The sequence below is a fragment of the Scomber scombrus genome, chromosome 15 (genome assembly GCF_963691925.1).
Source record: "Scomber scombrus chromosome 15, fScoSco1.1, whole genome shotgun sequence".
NCBI lineage: Eukaryota > Metazoa > Chordata > Actinopteri > Scombriformes > Scombridae > Scomber > Scomber scombrus.
In genome coordinates, this window is record NC_084984.1 from 15,050,295 (window position 1) to 15,066,725 (window position 16,431).

General features: G+C 37.4%; 1 protein-coding gene across 1 annotated transcript in view; it reads left to right on the plus strand.

Annotated features, from left to right (window-relative positions):
- The window catches only part of zfyve16 (zinc finger, FYVE domain containing 16), a 37,906-nt gene extending 22,934 nt beyond the window's left edge, over positions 1–14,972 (plus strand). The window contains exons 9-18 of the mRNA XM_062434495.1: positions 363–518; positions 1,604–1,828; positions 2,526–2,608; positions 4,171–4,275; positions 5,506–5,656; positions 5,791–5,871; positions 6,761–6,923; positions 8,058–8,163; positions 8,991–9,167; positions 10,412–14,972. Of these exons, the coding sequence (XP_062290479.1) occupies positions 363–518; positions 1,604–1,828; positions 2,526–2,608; positions 4,171–4,275; positions 5,506–5,656; positions 5,791–5,871; positions 6,761–6,923; positions 8,058–8,163; positions 8,991–9,167; positions 10,412–10,570 (1,406 nt within the window). The 3' untranslated portion in view covers positions 10,571–14,972. The remainder of the gene's footprint in view (positions 1–362; positions 519–1,603; positions 1,829–2,525; positions 2,609–4,170; positions 4,276–5,505; positions 5,657–5,790; positions 5,872–6,760; positions 6,924–8,057; positions 8,164–8,990; positions 9,168–10,411) is intronic.
- Positions 14,973–16,431: the final 1,459 nt, after the last annotated feature.

Here is a 16,431-nt window from a genome sequence, read left to right on the forward strand (position 1 = left end):
ATGGGTGTAAAGGTGTAAATTTAAGGAAATAGCTTATATAAAAATACATAAACCCACTGTCCATATGAGGACTTCCTGTTGAAAGACAATGCTTAGTTTTATGCACTTATCAGGTCCTACTGATCCCAAATATCTAGAGAGAAACTAAAAATCCATACCAAACAAAAGCTCAGGTCTCAGAACTGTTAAATATCATTGCCTCCATTACATATCTTTGTCACAAGTGTTTAATTACCACATGATCAGCCAATATATCGATATTAGACATTTTTTGCTCCCTAATATCGGTATCGGCTCTCGTCTTTAGTTTCCCTCCCACAGGTAAAGCCTCCGTTAACTCTTGTGTGTGTTTTCTGTGTCAGACTCCAGTCGGCAGTGTTGGTGTTTCGGCTCCAACGGACTTCAGGCTCTGGCACAAAGAGAGCTGTTGTTTTTGGTGGAGTGTTTGCCCGAAGAAAAAACTCTACCCAGAGACCTTTTTACACTGTATCTCAACATTTACCAAGATGCCCAAAAAGGTAGACGGCAAATATATAATATATACAAGTAGTGTATCCAGTGTTTTTTCATATAAATCTGATTATATAGAGATTTAATAAATGTGAACTACAATGTGGAATAATTATAATCCACTTTTAGCAACACAATACTATGTTTTATAACAAATTATTTAGAAAAATGGTTGTTTTTAAGATATTTCTGCTCAATATTGACAAAATGCTTTAAAATGTAAATGTAGAAATACTCCAAAAAATGTTCTTTTCATTTGATGTTTTTAAATGAAGTAATTATAAGTATAAGTCCACTTAAATACACTGTAGGAAGATAAAATATTTAATATTTATCATTCTTTTGTGGTTACTTCTCTTTCTTTCATTCCTCCTTTTTCTGTCTTTCTGTCTTTCTTTCTTTTCTTTCTTCCTCCTTTTTCTTTCTTTCCTCCTTTTTCTTTCTTTCCTCTTTTTTTCTTTCTTTCCTCCTTTTTCTTTCTTTTCTCCTTTTTCTTTCTCCTTTTTCTTTCCTCCTTTTTCTTTCTTTCTCCTTTTTCTTTCTTTTCTTTCTTCCTCCTTTTTCTTTCCTCCTTTTTCTTTCTTTCCTTTTTTTCCTTTCTTTTCTTTCTTCCTCCTTTTTCTTTCCTTCTTTTCTTTCCTCCTTTTTTTTCTTTCTTTTCTTTCCTCCTTTTCTATCTTTCTTCCCCCATTTTCTTTCTTTCTTTCTCCTTTTTCTTTCTTTCCTCCTTTTTCTTTCTTTTCTTCCTCACTTTTTTTCTTTCTCTCTAGGTGGATATAATATGTAATATTTATCATTCTATTCTATTCACCATTTGACATTTTCAGGAGCATTCAGTCTTACTTTTGGTAAAAAAATGGTGTAAATGTCAGTTCAAATGATATAAAACCAACAAAAATACAAAATGTACATTTGAACAAACCTGATGCTGCTTTTAAAACATTTTTTTAACATATTTTTGTATTGCTCATCTTACCAATCCTTATTTATCACTGACCCTTATCACCTTTTTGGTTGGCTTCAAGAATCAGAAACACAGTTTTTGTTTCCCTTGAAAAAACAGCAACGACAGACTCTTTATCTTCTGTCACAGGCAAGTTTCTGGAGGAGCTGGACAACGTGACGTTCACCAGCAGTTTCCTGGGCAGCAAGGATCACGCAGGTGTGCTGTTCTTCTCTCCCACCTGTCAGCCTCTAGACGGCCTCACTCTCCCCTCCCAGCCGTTCCTGTTCGGTCTGCTCATCCAGAAGCTCGAGGTTCCCTGGGCCAAAGTGTTTCCTCTCAGGCTGCTGCTGCGGCTCGGAGCTGAATACAGCGGTGCGTGTCACTGTTTTTGGTCTGCAGATACAACACTGATAGATAGATAGATAGTTTCATACTGAGTTTAACAGGCATTTAATACTGTTACGATTTTTTTTTCCATCTGTGACAATTAGTTGGATAATTCATTGTTGTAAGTTGATTAATCTGCAGCAATTTTGGTCAATTTTGCTTCAATTCTTTGATATTTTACAAGCAAAAATACAAAATTATCTCGTTCCTTAATTTCAGTTTAAATATTTGCTGCTTTTCTTCATCATGTGTGAAAGTAAATTATAAATATTTGCATTTTAAAGTGTTTTTTGTGGACAAAACAAGCAATTTAAAGTTGTCACATTTGGACTTTAAGAAAGATAATATGAACATTTTTATCTTTTTGTATTTTTCTGACATTTTATGGACATATAAGTAAATGTAGAAATTATTCAATTAATTCATTAAGAACATAATTGGCAGATTAATTGAATTAAAAGTGAAAATGGAAAGAAAGTCTAACATTATTTAAGAATAAATGCTATTTTCCTGAATTACTTATCTCTTAATGCAACAAAAATAATTTAATGATACTTTAATTTTATGGGTTATGCCTTTAAAACTAAGTTAGACTTTTATAGTTTGCAGATAAAATCAGATAAATATCAAATTATACTGAGAACAAACTGAATTTTCTCTCTTTTTTCTCTCTTTTTTTCAGTGTATCCCACTCCGGTGGTTAGTATCCGTTTTCGGGAGTCTGTGTATCGAGAGACGGGACACACCATCATGAATTTACTGGCTGTAAGTACTTTAATAATAATAATAATAATAGTAATAATAAACATCATTCAGATAATTAGAAAAGTATTAAAGTATAGTGGAGCTCTGACTGACGCAGCATTTTAACAGTATTGTAATTAGGCGGCTGTCTGTTAATCATTCTCTATAATGAGGTTATTTCCCAGTTGCACTGAATGCTGTTTTTGGTGAAGTCTAGTTAAAAGAAACTTCATTTAACCCTTTACATACTGTTCATATTCTGACAATTCTGATAATTAGTCTCTATAACAATTCACATTCATAAAATCCACATTACTCATGAATAAAATGTTGGATTAATCCCTCATTTTTATTAATCTTATGGAAATAAAGAAATTCACAATCACTATTTTATTGTCCAGGTGAACATTGTATATGTTTAACCCTCCTGTTGTTCTCGAGTCAAGGAAGGGAGGATGGGAGGGAGGAAGAAGGAAGGAAAGGAGGCTGGAAGAAGGGAGGAAAGAAAAGAAGGAAGGAAAGGAAGGGAGGGAGGAAGAAGGACGGAAAGGAGGGAGGGACGAAAGAAGGAAGCAAGGGAGGAAGGAAAGAGGGAAGGAAGGACGGAGGAAAGAAGGAAGGAGGGAGGGAGGGAGAAAGGAAAAGTGGAAGGAAGGAAAGAAGGACAGAGGAAGGAAGGTAGGGGGGAGGAAAGAAAGAGAGAAGGAGGAAGGAAAGAAGGAGGGAGGGAGGGAGGGAGGAAGGAAGGAAGGGGGATGGAGGAAGGAAAGAAGGAAGGGAGGAAAGAGAGAGGAAGGAAAGAGAGAGAAGGAGGGAGGAAAGTGAGAGAAGGAAGGAGGAAAGAGAGAGAGAAGGAGGGAGGGAGGAAGGAAGGTAGGGCGGAAAGAAGGAACAGTGAAAACAGACAGGGTCAATTTGACCTGGGAGGACGACACGAAGGTTAAATGCACATTTTTGATTTAAAAAAGAAAATACAGGTTAAACGTGTACATTTACATATATGAAAATGTGTATCACTGCACAAAAAATAATAAATGATGCATTTTATTTCCATTTTTATATATTCAGTGTCACATTTAGGACAAATCTGGCTAAAAGAAATGTGTATAAGGTGTTTTTACAGCTCTCAAATGTAAATTATGGGTCAAAATTGACTCTGAACAGTATGTAAGGGTTAAAAACATCATCATCATCATACCGTAATTGTAGACTATTATTAAAGCTTTCTCTTTTTCTTTAAGTAAGACTGCAAACTCTTAAATATTTCTCAGGTTTACATTCACAGATAAACAGATTTGGTGACGGTTGTTAAAGAGTCTGATCACGCAATGCTTCTAAAATAAGATTTACACACATGAGGAGAGAAACATGTCGGCCTCTGGCTGTGTGTCAGCTGGCTCGACTCCTGCCTAACAGGAAGAGAGCTGCTGTGGAAAGCTTATCTCAAGTTGTGTGACATTTCCTTTGAGTTTGCCTTCAGGGAGCAGATTTAAATCATTTGGTGGTTTGTTTTTAACTCCAAAATTAGTGGAAAAGCAACAGTGTTGGGCTTGTAAATGTTTTTTAAATTATACTTTTTGCAGGATCTGAGGAACTACCAGTACAGTCTGGCGATGGTGGAAGGTCTGAGGATCCACATGGAGATGGGCCACAGCTACATCGACATTCCCAAATGTAACTTCAACGAGGTAAGAGAAACAAAAACAGGTACAAAAAGGCAGTTTGGGAAGCTTACATGCTGCTGCTTTAGAAAACTGTTGGTACCAAAGACTTGTGTGGATCTCTGCAGGATTTGCACAAAGTTGAGTCACAGATGCAGTAAAGTTGTAACAGGAAGTCTGTTGCAAATATGAACAAACCAGCTGTGGGAGGAATCTTCGTAACAACTTAACGCAACTGTAAAGTAACAAGAAATATGATTTATTTATTCATAAACATTGTGTTAGGGCAGTTTTGGCTTTAATTGAAGATGCTGACAGGAAACAAAGGGAGAGAAATAGGTTTGACTTACAACAAAGGACTCAAACCAGTGAGGTTTTGGATACATGGCATGCACACCAACCACTCAGCTGTATTATTTAAAAGGTTTTTGGGGCTTTTTTTTTTTTTTTTACCTTTATTGGACAGCTGATAGAGGAGAAACAGATAAGAAAGAAGGGGAGAGAGAGAGAGTAGAACCAGACACTTTGCAGTAATGTGACCTGCACTGTAACCATTTGCATATTTTTTTTAAATAATAGTTTCTTCCATTAAAGTAAATTTAAATTTATTTTTTTTTTAAAACCCAAAATGGTGCAGGACTCCTTCCTCTCTCTCAAAGGAAACTTTCCTCCTGCACACTGACTGTCACCAGAAAACAAACTAGAGCTATTCTAGTGGACTGAAGAAGCAATTGATTTTATTATTCTGGTATCAAAAACTTACATTTTCATTTGAAATGTATATAATAAAACATCAATACCTGATGTCTTTGTATTGATACCATATTGTCATGCAAAATATCACGATACTATGCTGTATCCAATTTTTCCCCCACCACTAATAATTACCTTGAAATCGAAGGGAAATCTAGTCGCTTAACATAAGAAAACTTTTCCAGCTTGATACAATTTAAGATATCTGTAATCCAAACGGCGTGAGATTGAGGTGCAAGAGAAACCCCAAATAATGCGATTATGAGCTCCAGTTCAATATCTGTGTACCACTTATCTATTTCTGAGACTGTATTAAACATATCTTCTTAAATTATTCTCCACCATCGAGTCCAGTTTGTATTTTCAACAAGCTTCCTGTAACAGATTTTATGAGCAGATCTGAGACTGAAAAGTTCAAGCTCTGGGAAAATCATGCAAAAATGAGTGTTTATTTTCTAATGAGTAAACTGTGTCTTTGTGTGTCTTTGTGTGTGTTTTTTCCAGATGCAGAAGGTTGTGAATTCATCCAACGAGCACGTCATCAGCATCGGAGCGAGGTTCAGCAGCGAGGCCGACTCCCACCTGGTGTGTTTCCAGAACGAAGACGGAAACTATCAGACGCAGGCCAACAGCAAGCCGGGAAAAACACGCACAGGTGAGACAAGCCGTACTTAATGTTTGTGTCAAAATACAGAAGATGAGGGACGAAGGAAGTTAAATAACATCACTGACGTTACATCATGAATTATGTCATGGTTATTTTTTGACTTGTCTGTTTCTTTGTTACAGTGACTGGTGCCAGTTTCGTGGTGTTCAACGGAGCGCTGAAAGCCTCGTCAGGGTTTATTGCCAAGTCCAGCATTGTTGAAGGTGACGCTCAATCAAAGCTGTTATTTAAAAGGACAAGTTCACCGTTTTTTTTTCAAGTCTGTTTTAATCCTTTTACATATTGCTCAGGGTCATATTTGACTATTTGATTATACTGTAAAAACATTTTTGTAGAGACTGTTTGACCCATATTTCTTTAAAATGTAAATGAATTACATTAACCTGAATGAAAGCTGCTATATAAATACAGTTTGAGGGAAGGACAGATGAAGGAAGGAAGGAAGGAGTGAGGGAGGAAGGAGGGAGGGAGGAAGGAAGGAAGGAGGGAGGGAGGAAGGAAGGAAGGAAGGGGGAAGGACAGATGGAATGAAGGAAGAGAGGAAGGAAGGAGGGAGGGAAGAAGGAAGGAAGGACAGATGAAGAAAGGAAGGACAGGTGAAGAAAGGAAGGAGGGAGGGAGGGAGGAAGGAAGGAAGGACAGATGAAGGAAGGAAGAAAGGAAAGAAGGAAGGACAGATGAAGGAAGGAAGGAAGGACAGATGAAGGAAGGAAGAAAGAAAGGAGGGGTGGAGGGAGGGAGGAAGAAGTGATTGATTAATTTAAAAAATACCCTTCAGATGGGCTTTCAGTGTAAAGTGATGTATTTAAAAGTAGATGATCAGCTTCTATTGAGCTTCATCAGTCTGAGTTAGTCATATCAAGTGATATCTGACACATTTACAGTCTTTTTAGCATCAAATTCCCTCTTAGTGTTTCCCTGTTGAGCTGTGGTGGAAGTATAGTAACAAAAAGACTTTGGTACTAAAAACACTGTAACTTTGAAGATGAAGATTTGACTCATTTTGGACGACTGAAGCTTCATATTAGCTTCAGAAGGAGGACTGTGGATGTAAAATGTTTGCTTGTTGTCTAACTGGAATTTGTTTTTCAGACGGGTTGATGGTTCAAATCCCTCCCGAGACGATGGAGTCGCTCCGCGCTGCGCTTCGGGAGCAGACCGACTTCCACATTCCCTGCGGCAGGAATGACGGAGGGGAAGTCAGAGAGAACGTCACTGTCCGCTGGATCGACTGGAGTTCGCCTGTCAACATGGGGTAAGGGCTACACACACACACACACACACACAGTTTTTGCTTGCCGTCATCATTCCTCCTCCAGGTTTCCAATAACAGAAGGGATAATTAAGCCATAATGCAAAGATAAACGGTGAAATGTGCAATAAACACTTTATTTATGTTGACATTATTTATGTCCAAGTGCAATACACTTAATACTCAATATTTAAATTTACACACTTAATATTTATTTTAAACACTTAGTATCTAAATCTAGTCTGCTTAATGTGCTAAAACTGTATTCAAAAGTTTATATGAAGCTTATTTGAGGCTTTAACAGTCAAATGTTGGTCAAATGATCTAATGTTACAGCCTCTGTAGTAGAAAATTCACTCTTTTTGTTTCCTTGTACTGTTTTATATGCTGAGCTGCATTTGAGGAGTAACAGAAAGAGGAGATTTTGTAGAAAAAAAGACTTGCACAGATTGAGGACTGTAGATTTTTACATAGTAAGTGCATCATGAAGGGATCTTCTAATGTTCAGTATGAACTGGAGGAATGATTACAGCAAGAAAAAACCTGATTTAATCGCCACTAGAGGTGAAGAAAATAATCTTTTAGTCTTTTAGTCTTTTAGTCTTTTGATTGTCATTTAATCGTTTTATTTTCATACAGACATGTCAAATATTCTGTGTTTCCAGCTTCTAAGATGTGAAGATTTCATACTTTTCTATGATAGTAAAGTTCATTTTTTGGACAGTTGTTGGAATAAAACATGAAACTTGAATGCATCACTTTTGGCTGTAATTTTTCACTATTTTGTGACATTTTATTGACTTAAACGATCCTTTTAAAGTTATAAAGCCGTGACTGATTTGGCTCAGCTTGGCTCCGTTAGTTGACAAATGACTGAATGAGAGATTTAGTTTGTAGTGAAGCAGCAGATCGGTTGTTAATAGTTCCTAGAAGTTAAAAAGTTCATTCATCAGACGTTTAAAGACAGAAACATCTTTGACTGCGCTGATCGGTGGAGTTTCCCCTTCGTCTCTGAGCTCCAGATGAAATGAATGGATTCCTTGTTTGTGTTGCTTTCTAAGTTAATTATTCTTTATGAGCCACGTTTGTTCACTCATTAGTCGTGTCTGTAATCTGTAATGTGATTATTCTCTGCAGTAGAAGCAGCGCCGTGGATGGGAAACCTCTGGATGGAGTCCGCAGTGTGAGGATGCAGCAGGACGCAGAGTTTGAGGTGGACGGACGAACTATTCAATGCACTGAGGTGAGATTCTGGTGTAGTAATAATAAAAAAAAACTCAATGTGCTGCATATACAACACTAATGGAAACTTTATTTAGTTTTATCTGTCTTATCTGTTGTGCCTGTGCACTTTATCTGTTCCACCGTGGGATAGTGAGAAACGTCTTCTCGATTCCTTTGTGTGCCTTGACATGTGAAGAAATTGACAATAAAGCCGACTTTGACTTTGAGGAAGGGAGGAAGGACAGATGGAAGGAAGGAAGGTAGGAAGGACAGATGGAAGGAAGGAAGGAAGGAAGGGAGGGAGGAGGGAGGGAGGAAGGAAGGGAGGAAGGACAGATGAAGGAAGGAAGGGAGGAAGAAGGACAGATGAAGGAAGGAAGGGAGGAAGGAAGGACAGCTGGAAGGGAGGGAGGAAGGACAGATGAAGGATAGAAGAAGGGAGGAGGGAGGAAGGACAGATGAAGGAAGGAAGGGAGGAGGGAGGGAGGGAGTAAGGACAGATGGAAGGAAGGGAGGAAGGACAGATGAAGTAAGGAAGGAAGAAAAGGAAGGGAGGAAGGACAGATGAAGGGAGGAAGGACAGATGAAGGAAGGAAGAAAGGAAGGGAGAAAGGACAGATGAAGGAAGGAAGAAAGGGAGGGAGGAAGGACAGATGGAAGGAAGGGAGGAAGGACAGATGAAGGAAGGAAAAAAGGAAGGGAGGAAGGACAGATGAAGGAAGGGAGGAAGGACAGCAGTAACACAACAGAGATATTTAGCAGCATAAATAAAGACAGACAGGTGTAAGTAACGTGAGACTAGCAGGAAGTAAAAACAGATTCAACCTAACCTGGATGTCCCTGCAGGTGTTTTACCAGCCGAAGGCTCCAGACTGCAGCTTGGCGTCGGTGCTTCAGTCCTGCCTGGTGTTTCAGAAGGAGATCGCTCTGGCAGCGTGCAGCGCTCTGACGCCTCACCTCGCCGTTCTCACCTGCAGCGGCATCAACTCGCTCTCCCTGCGTGTCTCCACACAGGCCGACATGGTAAAGACGATGCTGTAATTTATAGGGGATCTATATAGTGCTTTTTGTGGTTTATATGTTGTTTTTATAGTTATAATGTAGGATCCAAAACATGCTGGTTCCATAGTCTTGTCCACTCTCATATCTCAGATGTGATTCAGCTCCAACATGAACGGATGTGATTTGAGAAGTTGAACATTTTGGAGTAAAGAAGGAGAAAAAGAAGTGAAATCCTGCTACTATAGTTAGTTTATGTAGAAGCTTCCTGAAGCCGACCAATCAGAACAGAGTTAGTTATAATAACCTACTTAGTTTGTTAGTTCGTTACTTACTTAGTTCGATACTTACTTATTTAGTTACTTAGTTAGTTCATTAGTTCATTACTTATTTACTTACCTACTTAGTTTGATAGTTCATTACTTTGTTACTTACTTCGTTTATTAGTTCGTTACTTAGCTAAGATGCTCGCTAAGGTGGTTGCTAAGGCGTTTCCACTCTCATATCTCAGATGTGATTCAGCTCCAACATGTACGGATGTGGTTTGAGAAGTTGAACATTTGGAATAAAGAAGGGGAAAAAGAAGTGAAATCCTTAAAGAGACAGGAGTTTCAGTCAGAGGCTGAACTGATGAGCTGCATAAAGGACCAGTAGAAGATAAATAAGGAGTTTTTAACTGGAAATTATGCAAAGATATTCCAGTAGAGACACAGAGTATTAATATAGAGCAGGAAATGTGCACCATACATCCTCCTTTAAGTACACGTCTGTTTCTTTCTATCTTTTTTAACCTAGTTTTTAGTCTAGCTTTTTATTAAATTTTATCTCTTTCATTGCATTTTACCTTTTTTTAGTCTTTTTTTTAGTCTATTTTAACTTAGTTTTTACTCCTTTTTCTCTTATTCTCACTTCTTTTTTTCAGTTATTTATTTTATTCTTATATTTTAGATGTTTATTATGAATCCTAAATTTTTTATTAGGTTGTTATAATCCTTATTTTCTTAAATTTGTTCTTTGTTTTTATTCCTTTTCTTTATGTCGTCACTTATTCTTGTCCTATTATCAGCTTGTCAATCAGCTGTGAGGCACTTTGAACTATATTAACCTTAATGAACATGCTGCTGTGATTAAAGACATATATTTGTGTGTGTGTGTGTGTGTGTGTGTGTGTGTGTGTGTGTGTGTGTGTGTGTGTGTGTGTGTGTGTGTGTGTGTGTGTGTGTGTGTGTGTGTGTGTGTGTGTGTGTGTGTGTGTGTGTTACTCTCAGGTGGAGTACCAGGCTGGCTCTGGAGGCCAGCTCCTCCCTCAGCGCTACATGAACGAGCTGGACAGCGCTCTGATCCCCGTCATCCACGGAGGAAGCGCCAGCGTGCCGCAGACTGCCATGGACATGGAGTTCCTCTTCTACATCACACACACCATCTAAACGCACACGCAGACTGCCGCGACACACTCGCAGTTAGACTTTTAAACAAAACAAAAAAAACACAGTGGTGGAGCACAGAAGGAGAAGCTGTCGTAGTAGCGGAGACGATGCTAACGTAGCAGCTAACCGGAGAGGACGAGTAGCTGCCGGTGAAACATTCCCACTCTGGGAGGGAAATCCGAACTTTTTTTTTTTGTTGTTGTCGGATTTTTTGGAAGGATATAAACTGATTAAAATATTTGGTTTTCAGTGGAGGAACCATTGTATGTTTGTTGCGTTTCGTGCTCACCAAAGCTGCTTTAATCCAAGAAGCCAAACACTAAAAAAACAACAACAACAAGGAAAACGACAAACACGACCAAATACAACCAAACTATTCAAAAAACAACGTTGTTTCTTCTTCTTCTTCTTCTTCTTCTTCTTCTTCTTCTTCTTCTTCTTCTTCTTCTTCTTCTTCTCGCTCTGCCTTCCAGGCTCCTCGCTGGCTCTTCCCCCGTCAGCTCGGGACGCACCTCGATGAATGTTTCCCCCCCCAAACACACACACACACACACACACACACAAGACGCTCTTTATCGAAAATGTCTTATTTGGATGTATTTATTATATTTCAACACGGCGAAATGAATGAATGAAATGATTGAAAAAAAGAAAAATTGGAGCGAGGGACGATGCTGACCGCAGGATTCAGAGGTGATGCATAATATGATCAGGTGCTAACTGTATTAGCCGCTTTGTTTTGTTTTGTTTTAAACACACCGCAGGGATGAAAAGTAGTGTCATCATCTCATTTCATCTCTTGGTACTATGCTCTCATTTCATCACATGCTGGTTTTCAATGAGACTGCACAGTTGAAAACATCGGGTCTCATGCAAGAACATATTTTTATTTTATTTATTTTTCTACTCCGAAAACTTTAGTTCACTTTTTTTGTGAGGTTTTTTGCTCGACTAATTTGGCGTAAAATCGCTCGTTTCATCGTGAGTTTGTTGAGATTGGATGATTTAAATTTGCACAAAGAGCTGCTAACGATATGATGAAGAAATACAATAAATAAAGAAGGAATTATCTGAAATGAAGAAGTCTCGTTAAAGCAAAACACGATAAAACATGATTTAAATTAAATGTGATAAAGAGGATGAAACAATGTTATAAAGGAGGTGATGCTACACTTTCAGGTGTTATAATGGATGCTTGTATGCATAGCGGGAAAGCTGAAAAACGTTCCCATCAACTACCGAAGTCTATTTAGCTGCTAATTGATTTCAGTCACATTTAAAATGTAAAATCATTAAAGTTTTAATTAACCCTCCTGTTTTCTTTCCAATCAACCGTGCAACTTATATCTAGTTTGACTGTTTATAAATGCATAAGGTTGAAATTATCTTCCAATTCTGTGTTCATACTAACTTATTACCACAAGTTTTACACATATTATAATTAATAGGACTCATTTAAATGAAACTATAGCTCATTTTTGAGTTAACGCCTGTACAGGAGGGTTAATTTTACGACTGGGCGATATGGATAAAATCAAATATCCAAATACCTCGATATCGATATTGCAGGAACATTGTAAGGATGACTATCAGTGCTTTCACAAACTATTTACACAATGAGAATTTTGATAAATAATCATCAGTAATGTGTATATAATGACAAAGTGGGTAAAAGGCAAATAATAGAAGTTTAGAAAATTAAATCATTTTACTGTAATGCAGCTTTTAAAAGCAGGAAAAGACACTTATGCTGTATCATGATATTACGATATCAAAATACTAACATGATATCTAGTCTCATATCATAATTTTTTAATAATAACGATATATTGTTCAGCCATAGTTAATAGTTAAAATCAAACTGTGGAGAAAATCTGATTTTGACTCATACGAAACGTCTTGAACCACAAAGAAATAAGTGAATTCGACTAATTCTGTTAAATTTGGAGTTGGTTTAATTAATGGTTCTTGCATGAGGCCCTGTGTGTGTGTGTGTGTGTGTGTGTGTGTGTGTGTGTGTGTGTGTGTGTGTGTGTGTGTGTGTGTGTGTGTGTGTGTGTGTGTGTGTGTGTGTGTGTGTGTGTCATTATCGTGGATCCATCTCCTCGCTACATGAAGGTAAAAGTGTCTTGACGGGTTTGTTTTGTCACTAAGAAGAGATGAAATCATCCATTCAGAGCTTCCTCTTCAAAACACACACACACACACACACACGCAAATGATTCTGCTTAAAAACTGAATGTGACCGCTTCATTTTTCTTTTATTTTGAAAGGGTTGAAGTCGACATCCTGTTTCCTGCATGAAACTTTAATTTAAAACTTAAAGCTTTTTTTTTTATTGTCATTTTGCCAGGAATGCATCTGCTATATATTTCTTAGCTTCACTGCAGATCAGTATTTTCCAGCTCAAATACCAATGATTTATTTTATTTCTTCTTCTTCTGTTTTACGTCGTCTTCAGTGTTTCAGTCTCAGTGAACTTGTCAGATTTTGCACAGGTGATGGGATCCTTACATCACATTTTTACAACTCTTCAAAAATCATTTCACATTTACGAATTGTGTACAAGCTTGACTTTGAAAACTTTATAAGAGAGTAGTTTGAGGGGGAAATATGCTTCTTCGCTTTCTTTACCGAGTGTTTAAAATATGAGATTTGTATCAATCTTCTCGTCACATGCTCATTTAATGATATAGTGTGTTTTTAGGGATAAACACAGAGAATAAGTCCATGTAAAATCTCAATTTATTGTCTTAAACTCTTTGGTTTTTATCCCGATTAAACAAACAAGATACAACATGTATTTCCCACCATTTATACTAATCCATATGTGCACGTTAAATCTACATCAGGGGGTTTATCTGTGTGATTCAGAGGCTGTCAGGGTTTTATTAACATGGTGTTTCTATCAGGAATGGAAATAAATTCAATGATATCAATGTTTAAATGTCATTTAACCAACTTGGTGATAAATGAGAAGGTAGTAGAAGGAGAGAAATCGAGGGTATCAAGAGAAAAGGACAGATAAAGAAGGTGAAAATTAACTTTTATCTGCTATTTATTGGATGTAATTCTCAGTTTTATCAATGAAGTGTTTGAACTACACAGCAGACAGGAGGGTTAAAGAAGTATATAAATTAGTGAGAATAGACCAAAAATCACTGTAAAATTGTTAAAACGTGTTACCGTTAGAACATCTGAAACTCCAGATGTGCATGTTTAACCTGCATTTGAGGGTTTATCTGTGTGGATTAGAGGCTGTTCAGCTTTCATAATTCAATGATATCAACATTAAAATGTCATTTAACCAACTCAGTGAAAAAGGTTAAGGTGGTAAAAGGGAGAGAAAAAGAGTATGTGCATTATAGATGAGGAAAAATGACATATGGACAGAGAGAGGAGGTGAAATTAACCTTTTATCTGCTAATTATTGGATGTAATTCTCAGGTTTATCTATGAAGTGTTTAAACTACACAGCAGACTGAAGTTTGTAGGGTTAAATCTACATTTGCTGTCTTAAAGAAGTATAAATTAATGAGTATTGTTTCTTTATTAGAGAGAAAAAAAACGTGTAAAAGCAACAATTTGGCGATTTGTAGTCATTTTTTTGTGCTGTGCTATTTCTTTAAAAACATAATTGATCATTTATTGAGCTTTAAAGGTGCAGCCAGGTGGATTTATGCTCCTTATTTACACTACAGACACGACAGAGTGAGCTCAAACGTCTCATATAACACTCAGAAAGTACGTGAATGAGCATAATTCCTTTTTTTTTTCTTTTTTTTTGGTTTTCGATGCCCTGAGCTCAACTAGTCTCCTCTCAGGTGCTAAAACCTTTCATTCGTAGTATTTTACCATCAGAGCTTGTTTCATGTTTTAAAATAAATGAATTTAATGTAACTTCACAGCAGCTTTAATGCACTTTAGAACAGAGGAACAGCTCTGAGGTGTACAATTAAAATGTCATGAAGGTTTTTGCAGAACTGCCATTTAATTATTTCTCTTTGAAGCTGGATTATAAATAAAAAAGGCTCCATAACCGGTGAAATGCAACCCAGGTTTAACCTTCGTGTCGTCCTCCTGGGTCAAATTGACCCCGTCTGTTTTGACTGTTCCTTCTTTCCTCCCTTCCTTCCGTCTGTCCTTCCTCCCTCCCTCCTCTCTTTCTTTCCTTCCTCTCTCTTTCCTTTCTTCCTTCCTTCTGTCCTTCCTCCCTCCCCTCCCTTCTGTCCTTCCTCCCTCCCTCCCTCCTTCTTCCTTCCCTCCTTCCCATCCTTCCTTCCTTCCTTCCTTCCTTACTTCCTTCCTTCGTTCTTTCCTTCCTCGCTTCCTTCTTTCCTCCCTCCCTCCTTCTCTCTTTATTTCCTCCCCATTACCTTCCTTCTTTCCTCTGTCCTTCTTCCCTCCCTCCCTTCTTTCCTACCTTCCTTCCTTCCCTCCTTCCTTCCTCCCTCCTTTCCTTCCTTCTTCCTTCCTTCCTTCCTTCCTTCCTCCCTCCCTCCTTTACTTCCTTCCTTCTCCTTCCTTCCTTCCTCCCTTCCTACCTTTCCTTCCTTCTTCCTCCCTTCCTTCTCCCTCCCTTCCTTCCTCCCTCCTTTCCTTCCTTCTTCCTTCCTTCCTTCCTCCTTCCTTTCCTTCTTTCCTTCCTTTCCTTCCTTCCTTCCCTCCCTCCTTTCCTTCCTTCTTCCTCCCTTCCTTCCTTGACTCGAGAACAACAGGAGGTTTAAGCATGTTTGAAGTAGATTTTCATCCCTCGTTATCTGACGTCAGGTATCCATTTTTCTCCAATTTTTTTTTTTTTTTTAGGGCAAAGTTCAGTGCTTCAACACATCTCGTCCAGCGTCTCAGTTTATTTGTCCAGAATGTACAGAAGATTTTTAAAAACAACTTGTTTGCATAGAGATTGTATCAAACATTTTTCTTTTTTTTTGGTTTGTTTTTTGTTGTTTATTTGTTTTTAAATATTGAAGAGTTATTTTTGGAATCATTGGTATAAAAAAAAAAGTTTTAACCAAACAAGAGTTCATATTTTTGATAGGAAGTTAAAGGCTACATTAATTTTGCAGTCTGTGTAGCAAAGATCATAAAACTTAAAAAACAACAAAACACTAGCCGCCTATTAATTCCAGAAATAAACAAATCTAATATATTATTTTGTCATAAGGTGAGAAAAAAATATCTTAACCCCTAAAAAAACAAAAAAAGCATAAAGTGCTTTAGTTTGAGATTAATGTGTCGGTAAAATGTGTTAAAAAAAACAACAAAAAAGACCATTAAACCATTTAAAACCAGCCAAACAACCTCCATGTTATTTTAAACTTTTGATTACCAATAGATTACACTGTTGTACTTTTATTATGTTGATTTTAAAAATGTCTTTAGTGGCTCCGTAATAAATCTACATTAATCAACAAGAAAAATAAAAGCATCTTTTTCATCATTCAAAACTGAAGTGAAGTGAATGTGACTGCAGGAGTTTTTAACCCTTTTACATATTTGTAAACTCATAATTAATTTCTACACTAATTCACATTCATTTATTCCACATTAATATATGTTTTACTCATCTTATGGGGAAAAAAGACCATGTTTGAATGCTGATTTTAGATTTTTTCTTTAATAAACAGGTCAAACTTGTACATTTGCACAGGTAAAAAATGTTTATCAGCTGCACAAAAAATATAAAAATTATGCTTTTTATTTCCTTTTTTGTATATTTGGGGTCACATTTGGGAAAAGTCAGGCTTAACTCTCCTGTTGTCCTCGAGTCAAGGAAGGAAGGGAGGAAAGAGGAAGGAAAGGAGGGAGGAAGAAGGAAGGAAGGGAGGAAAGGAAGGAAGGAGGGAGGGAGGAAGAAAGAA